This window comes from Neophocaena asiaeorientalis, unplaced genomic scaffold (genome assembly GCF_003031525.2).
Source record: "Neophocaena asiaeorientalis asiaeorientalis breed wild unplaced genomic scaffold, Neophocaena_asiaeorientalis_V1.1 scaffold671, whole genome shotgun sequence".
Classification (NCBI taxonomy): Eukaryota; Metazoa; Chordata; class Mammalia; order Artiodactyla; family Phocoenidae; genus Neophocaena; species Neophocaena asiaeorientalis.
The window spans coordinates 303227-318327 of record NW_020175533.1 but is presented as its reverse complement, the minus strand read 5'-3'; the positions used below and the strand labels follow the sequence as shown (position 1 = coordinate 318327).

Sequence of the window (15101 nt, the reverse complement as noted above, 5' to 3'; positions counted from 1 at the left end):
CAAAGGAAGGAAGGAAGCGAGGAGGAGCCGGCCCTGCAGCCACTGACAGGGCCCAGGCTGGGGGCAAAGCGCGGACACTTCCTGAGCGGGACCGTGCAGAAGCGAGGGGCGGGAGGGCGGCCGCGCTGGTGCCTTGGACGGGGGAGGGGGCCCCGAGGGACGGAAGCGGTTGCTGGGTTCCCATGTCCCCGGCGTATGGGGAGCAGTCGAGGAGCCGCTGCCTGGGGTCTGAAGGGAGCTGCCTCCGCCACCGCCGCCGCCATGGCCGCTGGATCCAGCCGCCGAGTGCAGCTGCTCCTGGCGCAATGAGGAGGGGAGCCGCCGCCACCGCCCGCCTCTGACTGACTCGCGACTCCGCCGCCTTCCAGTTCGCCGGGCCCCTGCCGTCAGGCCGCCGGATCCCGCCGCTGTCGGAGCCGCAGCGTTTCCCGACGCATCTCCGAGCCACCCCCTCCCTCTCCCTCCCTCCTTCCCATCCCCCTTTCTTTTCAAGCGTGAGACTCGTGATCCTTCCGCCGCTTCCCTTCTTCATTGACTCGGAAAAAAAATCCCCGAGGAAAATATAATATTCAGAGTACTTATTTTCAATCAAGTATCTGCCCCCGTTTCACGTGATATATATTTTTTAGGACCTCCCAACCATATCTCCCCTCCAAGGAAAGTGAGGGGAAAGAACTGTATTTTTTTCCCAGCTCCCGATCATCTATATGTTAAATATCCGTACTGATCTGTCTTCAAGGAGAAATACATCGCTCGCTTTTTTTTATAGCTGTACAAAAGGAGTGAAAAGCCAAGAGGACGAAGTCTTTTTCTTGTGGGAGAACTTAATGCTGCATTTATCATTAACCTAACACCCCAACATAAAACAAAAGGAAGAAGAGGAGGAAGGAAGGAAAAGAAGGTGATTCGGAAAGAGAGTGATCATGTCAGGGCGGCCCAGAACCACCTCCTTTGCGGAGAGCTGCAAGCCAGTGCAGCAGCCTTCAGCTTTTGGCAGCATGAAAGTTAGCAGTGAGTATTGATTTTATTTTACACCCCCTTTCCACCTCACCCTTTAAATAAGAGACTTTAAAATATCAGGATCTTAAAATATGAGACTTTCTGATATAACAGCCGGAGGTAATGGAAAAGGGCAAAAACCTGTCTTCAGTCAAGGATGAGGCAGCTCCCTCTTTTCTCCTCCCATATCCCCTCCCCCGGTCTTATTAACCTTGAATTGAGGGAATATGATTTTTATTTGGATGATTCGATCTGAAACTTAGTTCTTTTCATATAGTTTTCTTGCAGTTGATAGCTTTATCAAGTGGTTGAGTTTTTCCATCTTAGAATAGCGATGGAAGTGTTTACTTGCTCATCCTTTTGAATAAAGCGAAGGACAAGACTCATAAACCATTATGTGCCTTTGCAGAATGTGTCTTTTTTGGAATGAGGGATAGTTGAGTTAGCTCAGGGCTTAGGGGTTACCATAGTTTTGTATACTTAATAGAGGAGCTAAATTGTCACTGTCTCGTAACATTTCTTTCTTGCCTATGTGACTATACAAAGTGTGTGTTCATAACCTAGAGATGAACTTGCTCCGTAACCACATTACGGTTTGGAGGCAAGCTTTGATTCTTCCCTTTAGAAGGGACCGGTGGGGCTGATTGATATGCAGTAGCAGTAGTATCTCAACATGCATTGTTCTAAATTGGATAAGTGGTATATAATATGTTAACTCTTAACCTTTCCATTTTGACATTACCAATCTACCACTATAGAATTAACGTTTAATCAAAAGGTAATTTGGAAGTATGTCCAAGTTTTGATTGGGACTTGTAATGTTGCCAAATGCTAAGTTGAATGTTAATTGTCACTGACTCATCATTAAAGTTCAGTTTTAGGGTGCCATTGCACTCAGTACTTGCTAAATGATCTAGAGTTCAGGGGTTCCTTCTTAAGACTATTTAAAATACTCTTGCATTGGTTTCCTGTTGAATTTAGGTAAGACTATGGAGTTAGAAGAATATGGATTTAGACCATTCCATCATAGGTTTTGCAGAAGGCTGTGGTCCTGCATATAATAGGGATACTTGGGCTGTGTTCAAGGTTGTTGCTAGACTGTACCGTCTTCCCTGATTTGTGCAGAAAAGTCTATGTTGAGTGTCCAAGTCTATACTAAGTGTCCAATGTTCTAATGTTCTCTGTATGTGGATATGTTTATGTGGTATTTAATGACAGTTTATTTAAACATACTTACAGAATTTGACAAAAATATCTGTATTGTTTCCTTATTCCTCCAGAAAGGGGCATGATGAGGGCAAAGAAAAACTGTTTTGCCTCCTAGAAGGAGAGAATTGAACTGAGATTTTTAAAAAGTATTTGCTGTTATATGAAATTGATTATGTCCTTAAGCAACATAAAATGATCACTCTTATTTGAACTCAGGATTTCAATTTATTTTGGCTTTTGGAACTTGCCTGAAACAGGGTAGTCTAAGGTAATAACTGAATGGGAGATTATTTTTGAGAGTTAAGTCTTTTTTTTTTTTTTTTTTTTTGGTGACTAGCTAGTTCAGAATGCAGGGTATGTGAAGAGGGAAGCTGATGATGCATCTTTCAGGGAATGGTCAAGCTTTCTAAGCACTTCATGGGGTCATTTGAGAGGAATATTTTTAAATTCCGGGGTAATTTTCTGCTGTGATGAAGCAAATCTTATAATAGCTACTTAAGAGCCTCTTGTGGTACTGGAGTGTTAGGATGTTTTTCATCTTGGTTTAAAAACCACTCGAAATCAATTTTAGGTAATTAATGTATTAGATATATTTCAGAGAGCAAAATAGGATAGCTTATAATAATAAATTTGGGGACTTCTCATTTAGTTTCCAGGATTCTCTTTGAATCCTGTGTGGATGTTGCCTGAGGATGGAGTAACTCTTGCAAAGTGTGCAGGTTAAAATGTTGACTTTTCTGTTACCATATAGGTCAACCTAACATTTTAAAAGTTGGAGATCAGTGCTAATTATGTGTTTTTGACAACCCTGACTTTAAGGACATTTTGGAAGAAAGGGGAGTAATTAAGCATTTGTTGGAGTGCTAGTGTTCTAAGGGACCCCTGTTCAAATGAGAGATACGTAAGAAATTATAGTCCTTGGCCTGAAAAGCTTGTCAGTTGTTGAGACAGGTTATAGGTCAAAATGTGAAAACAATATCATGATGACTGCAAGATTATAAATGCAAACAGAAGTGCTTCGTTCAGAGGGACAAGAAATGAAGGGATGAGGTAGAGGGCTGGAGAGAGAAGACTTCTGTAGAGGTGTGTTTTTAGACAGGTGTTAAAGGAGGCAGTAACTTGAATTGACAGAAGCATAGAGGATTCTAGATGGAAGGAATGGACAGACGCACAGAGGTAGTGATTTTTGTATTTATAAAGCAGGTTAGTAAATCTGAATGAAAGGGGCCTAAATAGGAAAATAAGAGGAGATGGAATTTGAGAAACATGTTAACTGATGGAGGGCAAAGGGGGCCTGTAAGAGTTCGGTTGAGATTCAAGAGAGATTGGTATTTACTGTAGGTTGCTGAACAAAATATTTGAAGACGATCTGGGCAGCTGAGTTGATGTGTTAGTAACAAAACATCAGAGCCATTTTAGGGAGTAGTAGGGTATGTCATGAAGAATGAGAGAATATAAAGTGTGAAAATGAGATGAAAGCACATTTGCGAGACAGCGTGAATGCAGAACTGGCAGGGCTTTGGATTGGATTGAAGGGGAATATTTGGGAAGGAGTCAGGAGTTAAAAATAAATTCTGATGTTACTGGTCTGGAAGATTTGACCACCAAGTTATATTGTTGATTGTAATGGGAAAGTTGAGAAAGTGCTGAGATGAGAGGGTAGTTGAGTTCACTTTTTAAAAATTTAATATACAATAGGTTTTCTTGAAATTCAGAGGCAGCAGTTGGTTACTGGCAATGATATTTAACTTTACAGTCTTGAACTCTTCCTAATTTTTCTGAACCCAAAACTGTCAGATTTATTTTCAGGAGTAGTAAACTAAAGGTTTTTATTTATATGCATTCCATTTAAAGTCCTAAAAAAGAAAATAATTTTTTATGTAGATTCAGAAACCTCACACTTGAAACTTAGTTATAATAACCCGATGGTAATTTATTTGAAAACAATGAAAATATTTTTTGGGCTAAACCGTGACATAAAAATTTTAGATATTTTATACAGCCTTTAATTTAATCTTCAGTACATGCTTAAAACTAGTTTTTCATAAATAATGGTTATTCTTAAGTAAACCTTGCATTTAAAATAATGGTAATATGCAGACTCCAGCAGAAATTAAAAGTTGATTTTATAACAAGTATTTTTTGCCTTTTTTTGTTGAGCTAAGTTTAAAACAGTATATTTGAATTTTTTTTTTGGCTGTGTTGGGTCTTTGTTGCTGCACGTGGGCTCTCTCTAGTTGCGGTGCACGGGCTTCTCATTGAGGAGGCTTCTCTTGTTAGAGAGCTCGGGCTCTAGGTGCTCGGGCTTCAGTAGTTCTGGTGTGTGGGCTCAGTAGTTGTGGCTCGTGGGCTCTAGAGCACAGGCTCAGTAGTTGTGGCGCACGGGCTTAGTTGCTCCACAGCATGGCGGATCTTCCCAGACCAGGGCTCGAACCCGTGTCCCCTACACTGGCAAGCGGATTCTTAACCACTGTGCCACCAGGGAAGTCCCTGAATTTTTTTTTTTTTTTTACTCGCTATGGTGAACCCATTTTTTTTGTCCTCGTCCATATTCAAGTGTTATTAAATAAATGTAAATAGTTATGTTCTTCTGTAGAATCACATGATATTTTACTCAAAATAGAGAAAGTAAGGGACTGTCTATGGTGACTTTTGGTTAAAATATTATTAATAAATCTTTTTCATAAACTATTAGTGAAAATTTAGCTAGTTGTCTAGCTAAGTCAAGGAGAAGTTATTTCCTCATATAAAACTTTTTTAGATCAATTTTTTTTTAGTGAAGTAAATAATTAATAGTAGTTGCATGTTACTGTGTAGTATTTAGTTGTATGGTGACTAAAACCAAAGAGCAGGTGGCAACTTAGAGTTTTTCTATTCCAGAGGGAATTTAATCTCTTTGTGACACATAAAAATCAGGTTATTAGAATGTAACCAATTCCTAGATTATCCATTGTGGAAGAGAGCTCATGTGTGAAACTGAAAACTAGACTTTTATTTTCATTGTTTTCATTCCTTTCCCAACCAGCCCTTTCCAGAGTTGTTAAAAAAACTAGACCTTCATATAAAAATTGCATGCTCTCTTGTTACATGCACCTCTAGAATGCTAATTGTGAAATGACTTTAAGGCACAGGTACTAAGAAAAAACTTCAAGGGAACCCAGAGGTTCACAAATCAATTTATGACTGGTTGGGAATTGCATTTAGAAAATGAGGCAACATCTTCTCATTTCACTTGCATAGTTCAGCTGAAAATCAGTATATACTTGTATCCTGTGCTGTCTGCCCCTTGTTTTGGACTTAGGTTGCTGGTGTGAGATACTGTTTTGGAGAAACAGCAAGGCTGGGGAAGCCAGAGTTTCTTAAGTGTCAGCAGCAGATTCTGAGACCAAGGGAGATCTGTTTTTGTGTGTGCATTATGTGTAGAGAAGGCTGTGAAACGTGCATGTGCTGCAGTTCCATACATTTAATAACTCTCATGGGATTGTGGGACAGGGGTGGGATTGGGCAGGCTGTGGGATTGTGGTGTGTCTTGTGATGCTCCACCCTGCAATAGGAGAATGGAGGGGCAGAGCATGTGGGTGTGATGGGATTATATGCTGGTACTAACAGAACTAACCTGATTTCCCAGATATTGTTCTACTAAGAACATAATCACCATGAATAAATGAATTTATTGGAATGTTTAGCATCATTTTCTAGCCTATTTTTGGGGGGGAGGGGTTGGAGGGGATAGTATGGAAAGGGAACCTTGCATGATTGCAAGGATAGAAGCATTTTCATGGTTCACTGGTTTTAAAGTAGAGGTTGCAATCTTTGCTTCTATCTTGGGTTGTACAAACCATCCTTGGTTATATAAATTGTCTTTGACCTTGGTTGAGTGCGATATAGAAATGTATATTTATATGAAGACCTGTGTGAACAAAACAGCAAGGAAAAACTGACAGTTAAAGGAGAGCAATTTGTTTTCCCAAGTTTCCTACCATTAAATTGATAAAATAAAGGGATATTTATTCTATTCTATTTATTATTGAGTTTTTATTCTAGTTTTTTTAAAAAATGAGTTAATATTTAGCACGTGATGGACATTCAGTAAATTATTTCAGTTTATGCTCATGTCTGTAATATACTTGGTCTGAAACAAGATACAAAGACACAACTTTGTAGATTTGGAGTCTTAGTTTATGATTTCCTTTCTCACTTTTGCTTATGTTTCGGGGAGAAAAGTGTACTTTCAAAGCGTGTGCAAGTTGAAATTCTGTAAATGATTGAATCTTATATTTTTGTATTGAATAGTTTTCTTAGAAGCATTTTAGTGTGATCATGTTGAGGCAATGATGTTTTGGTTATTTTGAAACTAATTTTGCCAAACCAGGTTTTCCTTTTGTCTCCAGGATACCATGGCCAACAATGGCATGAATATGAACCTTTAACGTGTTCCTTTATTAACATAGTTTGGAGTTGTTAATTTCTTGATTGTCCTTTCAAATCAATTTAATAATGAAAAGTAAACATTCCTGACGAACGAGGCACTATTTTCCTAGAAACTTGTATTTTTAAAATTTTAAACATTTTTTTGGCTGCACTGCGCGGCTTGTGGGATCTGAGTTCCCGGACCAGGGATTGAACCTGGGCCACGGTAGTGAAAGCCCGGAATCCTAACCACTAGGCCACTAGCAAACTCCCATAGAAGCTTGTGTTTTAGATGGTGGTATAATTTAAATGAACTCTTACAGTCCTAGGATTGAATGAGCATGCCCTAATGCCAAAGAGATGGTAGGTAGGCAGGCAAAAATATTGGTAACATTGGTGCAAAGCAGTAACATTAATACTCCATTTTTTCATTACCATTAATTGTATCATGTTGAATTCCTTGGCTTAGGAAGCCAAAAATAAGTAGGTTGCTTTAATAGAAAGGGGCTGTGAATAATAACGTGATTGACTTGTGATATGTCTGTTGAATGTTTATTAAATGCTAATAAGCAATCTGCTAAATTCTTTACATGCAACAGCTCATTTTAATCATTACAACTCTACAAAGTAGCTAATACTATTATCCCCACCTTATAGATAGGTAAATGACATTTAGAGAAGTGAAGCCACTTGTCCAAGATTACCTGACTAGAAGATTGCTCTGCTAGAATTCAAATACAGGCATTCTGATTCTAGAGCTCTTGCTCTTTATTGTATATTTTATAGAGAATGGATTGCTGTTGCCTTAACACTTGGATTCCAGAGATAAGCTAAAGTGCCTTTTCTTTTAGGATAGTCTTTCATTGATAATTTAGCAGTGACTGTGTAAGACTTTCATGATTGGTACCGTTTTTGAAATTAGTTTCAGGCATGCCTGTTAGCAAATATAGTATTTAATTACTTACAGTTATATTGGAAAAAATTCTCAATTCTTTTAAGATTTCAGGGAAAACTTGTTAAGACAAACATTGAAAATGAAAATGTTAGAGCTTATGATGGCACAAAAAGAAAAATAAGTAGTATATGGTATTTTTTGGTTTAATGTTCAGTTGGAGCACTGGTTTTTATTGAAAAGTACTGATTGATCGTAAATAAATCTGGTGTATTTATATTTCCAGGTAATATTAGAATGTGATTCTACAAATTTGCCTTTTTTTTTTTTTTTTGGCGGTATGCAGGCCTCTCACTGTTGCGGCCTCTCCCGTTGCGGAGCACAGGCTCCGGACGCGCAGGCTCAGTGGCCAGGGCTCACAGGCTCAGTGGCCAGGGCTCACGGGCTCAGCCGCTCCGCGGCATGTGGGATTTTCCCAGACCGGTTCGTGTCCCCTGCATCAGCAGACGGACTCTCAACCACTGCACCACCAGGGAAGCCCCAAATTAGCCATTATTAAGAATTATTTCTCTCCATCCCTTCCTATATGTTGTGAAGTATTTTAAGTGCTCTACTCTTTATTTTAATATTTGACAGCAAACTTCATGAAATTTTATTATATGTACACAACCAATTAGTCAAGTATCTATCGAACACTTGTTATGTCTGGAACTGTGAGCCTTCAGGTTGTTGTTGTACTTGTTGTTAAAGAATTAACAGCTATGCATCATGTGCAGTTGGGTTATTTGGAACATCACCTTTTTGGAATTCGTTCGTATTTGACAATCAGGAAGTGAACCAAAAATCCCCACACAAATGGTGCATACTCTTTCCTCATAGGTTATTTTTTGGCTTTTATTTAGAGTTCTTTTTTTATTCTTTAACACATAGTTCTAAGTCATTCACTTGTCTTTTTTTTTTTTAAAACTGCCAATTAGAAGGGAGTGAATTACACTGATATTAAGCATTACACCTTCTAAAAAGTATAGACAGACAGTTCAGGAAAACAAGCATATTGCGGTTACCTAGTGTAGCCTCACACAACCCCAGGGGAAATCACTCTGATAATTGTTCAAAATTTTGGTCTAGGGAAGGTTAAATTATACTAACTTCACTCTCTCAAAAGGACAGGAGTCAGGAAGGTCTCTTCTGGGTAGCTGGGATTCTCAACTTCTCACTGAATTAAACAGTCTCTAATTTCTTTGTTACCTGAAGTTACCTGTCTGGTTGACCAATTCCAGTTGGCTTTCAGTGATAACGGATGAAGGTACTAAAGTCTTCAGTATGCTAGCCCAGAGTATCGTTTCCAACTCTTTCTTCCATTGCCCATCTATGTATATTACTCAGCAACAGCATTTTATCTGATTTAAGATTTGTTGTCTTATTTTTTCTTCTGTGGTATATATGGAGGTGCTCTTTGGATTTTGACATGCCCATACCTTTGTGGAATGCTTAGAAGGCACTGCATGGAATCATTTAAGCTTTCTTATGAATTATGATTAGCTGTTAGAGAGTCACTTTACCAAATACACTTATGGCCTCTATAATGAGAATTGAAAAGGTGGGTATCTTAATTGTTTACCTGAAGAAAAAGGACAATCATGACAACGTACTTTTTTTTCTCTTTTGGAGGTCTAAGAAATTTTTAGGGGCTTAATTGACTAATATAAGTGAGAAGATGTTTCAGATTTCTTTCTAAGGAAGGCTAACCTATCTTTTAAAAATGTGACTCCCTCTACTTCCCCTTATTCCGTAAAATCAGTTAATTCTTTTAAATTGATTAACCACTTTCTTCATGATCTGTGTGGAAGTTATTGAGTTGAGTCGAGTTGCTAATCCTAGACTTTTGAATTCATAAAGGCAGCACCTGGAGAATTGGAGTGCTGGAGTTATGCCTGGCATCAGACTGACGGTATTGTAGGTGCATTTGCTGTCTTACTGGAATTTCAGAGCTTTCGCACTTTACACATTATTTAAACTCTGAAGGGAAGAGGGAAGCTTTGAGTTGGTAGGGTTTCAATAATAATAATAAATTATATGTATATATGTGTATCATATTTACGTAATGGATAGTAACAATCACAATAATAATATAAATTGGATGCTGTATGATAGACAATTCCGTGTTTGTCTTATTTACATATTTTGCTTTTAAAAATGGAATTTATTCACATGATTCAAAATTTAAAAGTACTCAGTGATGTCTTCCTCCTCCTCCTGCTCTGTAACTACCAGCCCTCTTTCCTGGAGACAGTCAGCATTCCAATTTCTTAAGTATCCTTCCATAGATATTCTGAATCTTTACAGGTTATTTCTGCTATGAAATAACATTTTGTGTATGCAGACCTGAATTAACATTGGCTTTAGCATAAGAGTGTTAGAATTAAAACAACATTTAAATCAGTTATTCTAGAAAATTGCTATTGTTTTTCATCCTAGTAGATAACTAAACCCTTATTTTTTGAATATGAGTTGGATGGGGAGTAAATACAAAGATGAGAGAGTGCTTCTCTTGGTAATAAGAGGTAAAATGATAACAGGCATAACCGATGAACGCTTAGTGGCACATTTAAAATATTTGCCACTCTTTGTGTATTTGAGAAATGATCTATAAGGTCAAGTAGATATCATGTGTGTTCTTGCTGGAAATAGCTGTTTATTTCATTGTAAAGAAAAAGATAATTGATATTTTCCTTTAACTTTGCATTTTTTGAACATCTTAGATGAGAAAACCTGTTCTCTTGAGAGATCAGAGGCGCAGAGTGCGTCAATGTCAATGAAGCCTGTGCCTTTTACCTCTTTAAGAGCGCATGGTTTCATTCTGCTCCTAAACCAAGCATTCCTTAGTCTTAAAAAATTAAAAAAAATTTTTTTTATTAAGTAATACACTATCGTATGATTTAAAGAAATCAAATAGTGCAGAAAGTCTTAATATCGAAGCGTAACTCCTCTCCCTCATTTCTGTTTCTCAGAGGCAACCTTAACTATGACAGCTATTTCCTCTAGTAGTTTTATCATAATTTTAATTAGTGTACTATTTGTCTATGTCTTAAAATTATTTTTAGGTATTATTTATAGTCATCACCATCTCCCTTTTACTATCTTACTAATGCAATTATACCACCATTTTTAGTTAAATATTTATTTAAATTATTATTCAGATGATCAGTACTCAATATCTAGACATTAAGGTGAATAGTGTACAATGATTACATTTCCTTTTAAAAACTGCATTATTGAGATATAATTCACATACCATAAAATTCATTAATTTAAGGTGTACAGTTCAGTGGTTTCCAGTACTCACAGAGTGATGCAACCATCACCACAATCTAATTTTAGAACATTTTTAATCACCCCAAAAAGAAACCCTGTATCCATTAGTAGTCATTCCTCATATTTCCCTTCCTTCCAGCTCCAGGCAACCACTAATCTACTCTCTGTCTCTATGGATTTGCCTATGCTTGACATTTCATATAAATGAAATCATAAAATATGTGGCCTTTTGTGACTGGCTTCTTTCACTTCATATAATGTCTTCTAGGTTCATCTATGTTGTAGCATTTATCAGTACTTCATTACTTTTTATTGCTGAATAATATTCCATTGTATGGAAATGCCACCATTTGTTTACCCGTTCATCAGTCAGTGGACATTTGGATAGTTTCTACTTTTTGGCTATTGTGAATTATGCTGATATGAACATTTGTGAACAAGTTTTTGTGTGGACATATATTTTCAGATCTTTTGGGTGTATACTTAGGAGTGGAATTGCTAGGTCATATGGTAACTGTTTAATATTTTAAAGAATTACCAAACTTTCTGAAGTGGCGATCACATTTCCTTTGCTTTCAACTTTTTTTTACACTTTTTTTTTTTTTTTTTTTTTTTTTTTTTTTTTTTTTTTTTTTGCGGTACGTGGGCCTCTCACTGTTGTGGCCTCTCCCGTCGTGGAGCACAGGCTCCAGACGTGCAGCCCCAGCGGCCAGGGCTCACGGGCCCAGCCGCTCCACGGCACGTGGGATCCTCCCAGACCGGGGCACGAACCCGCGTCCCCTGCATCGGCAGGCGGACTCCCAACCGCTGCGCCACCAGGGAAGCCCTTTTTTACACTTTTTTGTTGCCGTTTTCTTTTTCTTGCACAGCTTGCAATGATCACAGTCTTCATTTTTTTCCCCTCAAATTTTATTAAGCATTCTCTGGATTCTGCCATACCCTCCATTCTTTTCCTGGAGTGCTGTCCTACTGGGATCTGGCCTGGTTGTTCTCCAGGCCTCTGCTGTACAGCTGTCATCCTCTAACTTCTTTCACTGCTCTTTAGGGTCCACTGTCCTATTTCTTGGATCCCATCTCTTTGCATCCCTGAGTAGTTCTTATCTAACATAGTCTCATGACATCAGCTAGCAGTGCCTGGAGTATTAACTGTTTGGTAAATGTATCTGGAAAAGTTTTTAGTTGGTTTTTTTTTCCACATTTGCTCCAAAAGGGTAGTTAAGAAGCTGACACACTTTTTTGGCAGGTGTCTCACCTTTTCAGTATCTAGACACTGAGGCAAGATGTTTGGAAGGTTACTTAGTATCATTGTGATCAAGTGATTACCATGCCAATCTGAAGCAGGTACAGAAATCTGAACAATATAAATGTTAAGTAGTTGTTTAAACCAGACCTATTCAATAGAAATATAATGGAAGCCACAAATGTGAGTCACATATGTAATTTAAAATTTTCTAGGAGCCACATTAAAAAGAGTAAAAAGACAGGTGAACTTAATCTTAAGAATATATTTTATTTAAAGCAGTGTATCCAAAATATTATGTCAACATGTAATGAATATAAAATTTACTAATGATAAATTTTGCCACCTTTTTTGAGTGCCAAGTCTTCACAACCTAGTGGGTATTTCACTCTTAATAGCACATACTAGTTTGTAGTAGCCATATTTTAAGCGCTTAATAGCCACATGTTGAGCAGTACAGGTTTAGAATTTTCCAGAATTATGTTACTGTGTAATATTGTTGTTAATCTGCCTAATCATATATATATATATATAATATATATAATATATATATGTATTCTAAAGGAACAGATAAGGTGTATGTAGTTTAAAAACGCTTCATTGATTTGTCTCTTTGTTTTTAGTCATGTCTTCAGTTTATTTTGAAATTTACACCACATTAAAGGAGGTTGAGAGATTTATGTTCTTCAGAAAGGTCCTTGGTGTAGGAGGTAATGATTTTTTCCCCATATTTTAGCACACTTCAAAAGTATATTAAAATTCTTATTGGTATACTTGTTAGATGTTGTTATTGCCATGATTGTCTTGGTCCCAATGAGATCTTATTAGTCTAAATATTATTTGTCATACATTCTCTCCCCTTGCTGTTTCAAAGACCCACCCAGCTTTCAGAGTCTCATATGCCACCTCAGCTACTTAGTCTTCCTGGCCCTTTACTCCAAGGCATGAAAGGCACTTGCATGTAACTCCTATAGCACAGTTACTCTTCTTATGTGCTGCCTTGTATTCTAGTTAACTTGTTTTGTCTCTTTCTAGGTGATTATAAATTCGAATATGACAAAAATGGTATTTTACTCACCTTTATGTTTCCTGCAGTGTGGAGCACAGTGCTTTCTATAGTGGGTTACTTAATACATATTTGAGTTGAAAGCAATTTATCATGGTAGTTACATGTATACTATACATGATGGTATTAGAGTTTCCAGGTCATCAAACTGTCACTGATGTTTCTAAAAACATTTAAGTTTTGATACAAGAAATTAATTTATAAAGTTAAACCTGGGTTTTTGTTTAAACATAAAGGAACAATAGTAGGGAAAGGAAAGAGACACAGAGATATAGACACTTGTGTTATACTGTGTGCTTAGCACAGAGGGGTGTGAACTCTGGATGGATAGCTGAATGAAAGAACTCAGGTGCTAGGTTGCACTGGTTGGTAAGCACAATACCTTTGAAACATTGAGCCTGTCCAGCTAGTACAATACCCCCAAGCCTTCTAGGAGTTTATTTGGAGAGGGTGAGGGTAGAAGAGAGATTTAGAATAATGAAAAGTGATAAATCAGTTTCCTTATTTTTACCAGGTATCTTATTCTGCAAGAGACAAAATAAACAGACTATTTAAATATGAACAGGCCCTTTCACCATGGATGTACTTAGACATATAATTGTATTGTGGGGATTTATGAAAACTTTAATTTTTACAGGGTCTTTTTTTGTGTCTCTCGGATAGTTTGTCTGATTTACTAGTGTATATTCGTATATCAATTCAAGAGCTTTCCCAGAGAAAGTAAGAAATATTAATAAGCAATAAGGATTCTCTTCACTAAATAATCCAACTTCTTAAATAGCTATAAAATTTGGCCGTCTGTATTGGGTTTTGAGAAATCATGATGTCAGGATAATAATTTGGTTTTTACTGATCAACATTGTATCTGCTTCTTTAACTAATTGTATACATTGTGAGATGTTTGGCTGACCTAGGGCATGATTCTTAGAAGAGATTTATTTTCTCTGTAAGTAGCAAATGCTTGCTGTGCCATTGAACCTAAGAGGAGTTACTAAAGGACAAAGCATAATTCTATTTAAATTCAGTTGAACATCAGGGATAACCTTTATTGAGAGAGTTTTGAGACTTTACAGTATATATTTACCTCCTGTCAATTTATAGAAAGTTAAAGAATGGCTGTGCACTTTCAAAGGATAGAGGAAATGTTCTAGTATTTTATTTCTGCTATAGTGGAGAATGAGTACTTAGTAAGAAACAAAGGATCTGTGTGTCATGACTTCTAACGTAGGAGCAAGTGGGCCAGTTCCTGGGATCCTTAGAAAAGAAAGATCCCCAGAGGCAGAAGATTCTCTGACTCCATTGTCTTGTATATGGCATCAATATAAATTGTACAGCTTGTCAACTATCATTATTAATTTAAGAATAAAACATTGTTTAAAAATGTAGCTTTACTTTATGTCCCAATTAACAACAACAACATATTTTTTTTTCATATATATACCTGGGAAAGCCTATGTACTTTCTAAAGTTTAGGGAAGAGGTAAGAAATGCTGTTGACCATAGGAGTGAGGGTTGGGGAAAAAGTTAATTAGAAAAAAGATTGTGGTTATTATGATGAGTATTGAGTTTCCCTAGATGCTATGATGGTAGTCCATACCTTAGAACTAGAATAATTCAGATGTAGCTACTGTTTGAGTGTTTACTGTGTGCTAAGGACTGATATTTCATATAACTTTCATAATGCTTTGAGGCAGTATTCTCCCCATTTAAAGGATAATGGAGTTAAAAATATTTTAATTGATATATTCAGGATCTCTCAACTAGAAGGGAATAAGCCCAGCATGTTGAACTCAGGCCGCCAGACTTTAAATAAAAGACAAAAGATTTTCAGTACTTAGTATGTCGTTGCACTGTACTAAGCAATTTATTTCTGTCTTATTTAATCTTTACCACAATCTGGTAAGGCAAATACAATTTACAAGTGAGGAAACTGAGGCTTAGGGAGCCTTACACAGCCAGAAAATTTTGTA

The 15101-nt window shown here is 37.2% G+C and overlaps 1 protein-coding gene across 5 annotated transcripts in view; it reads left to right on the top strand.

Moving 5' to 3' along the window:
• Positions 1-498: 498 nt before the first annotated feature.
• Positions 499-15101, top strand: part of GSK3B (glycogen synthase kinase 3 beta) — a 196830-nt gene continuing 182227 nt past the window's right edge. For 4 of the 5 annotated variants that reach the window (XM_024769219.1, XM_024769218.1, XM_024769221.1 and 1 more), the window contains exon 1: positions 499-1011. In XM_024769219.1, the coding sequence (XP_024624987.1) occupies positions 924-1011 (88 nt within the window). In that variant the 5' untranslated portion in view covers positions 499-923. The remainder of the gene's footprint in view (positions 1012-15101) is intronic. The other variant, XM_024769222.1, reaches the window with a different exon arrangement.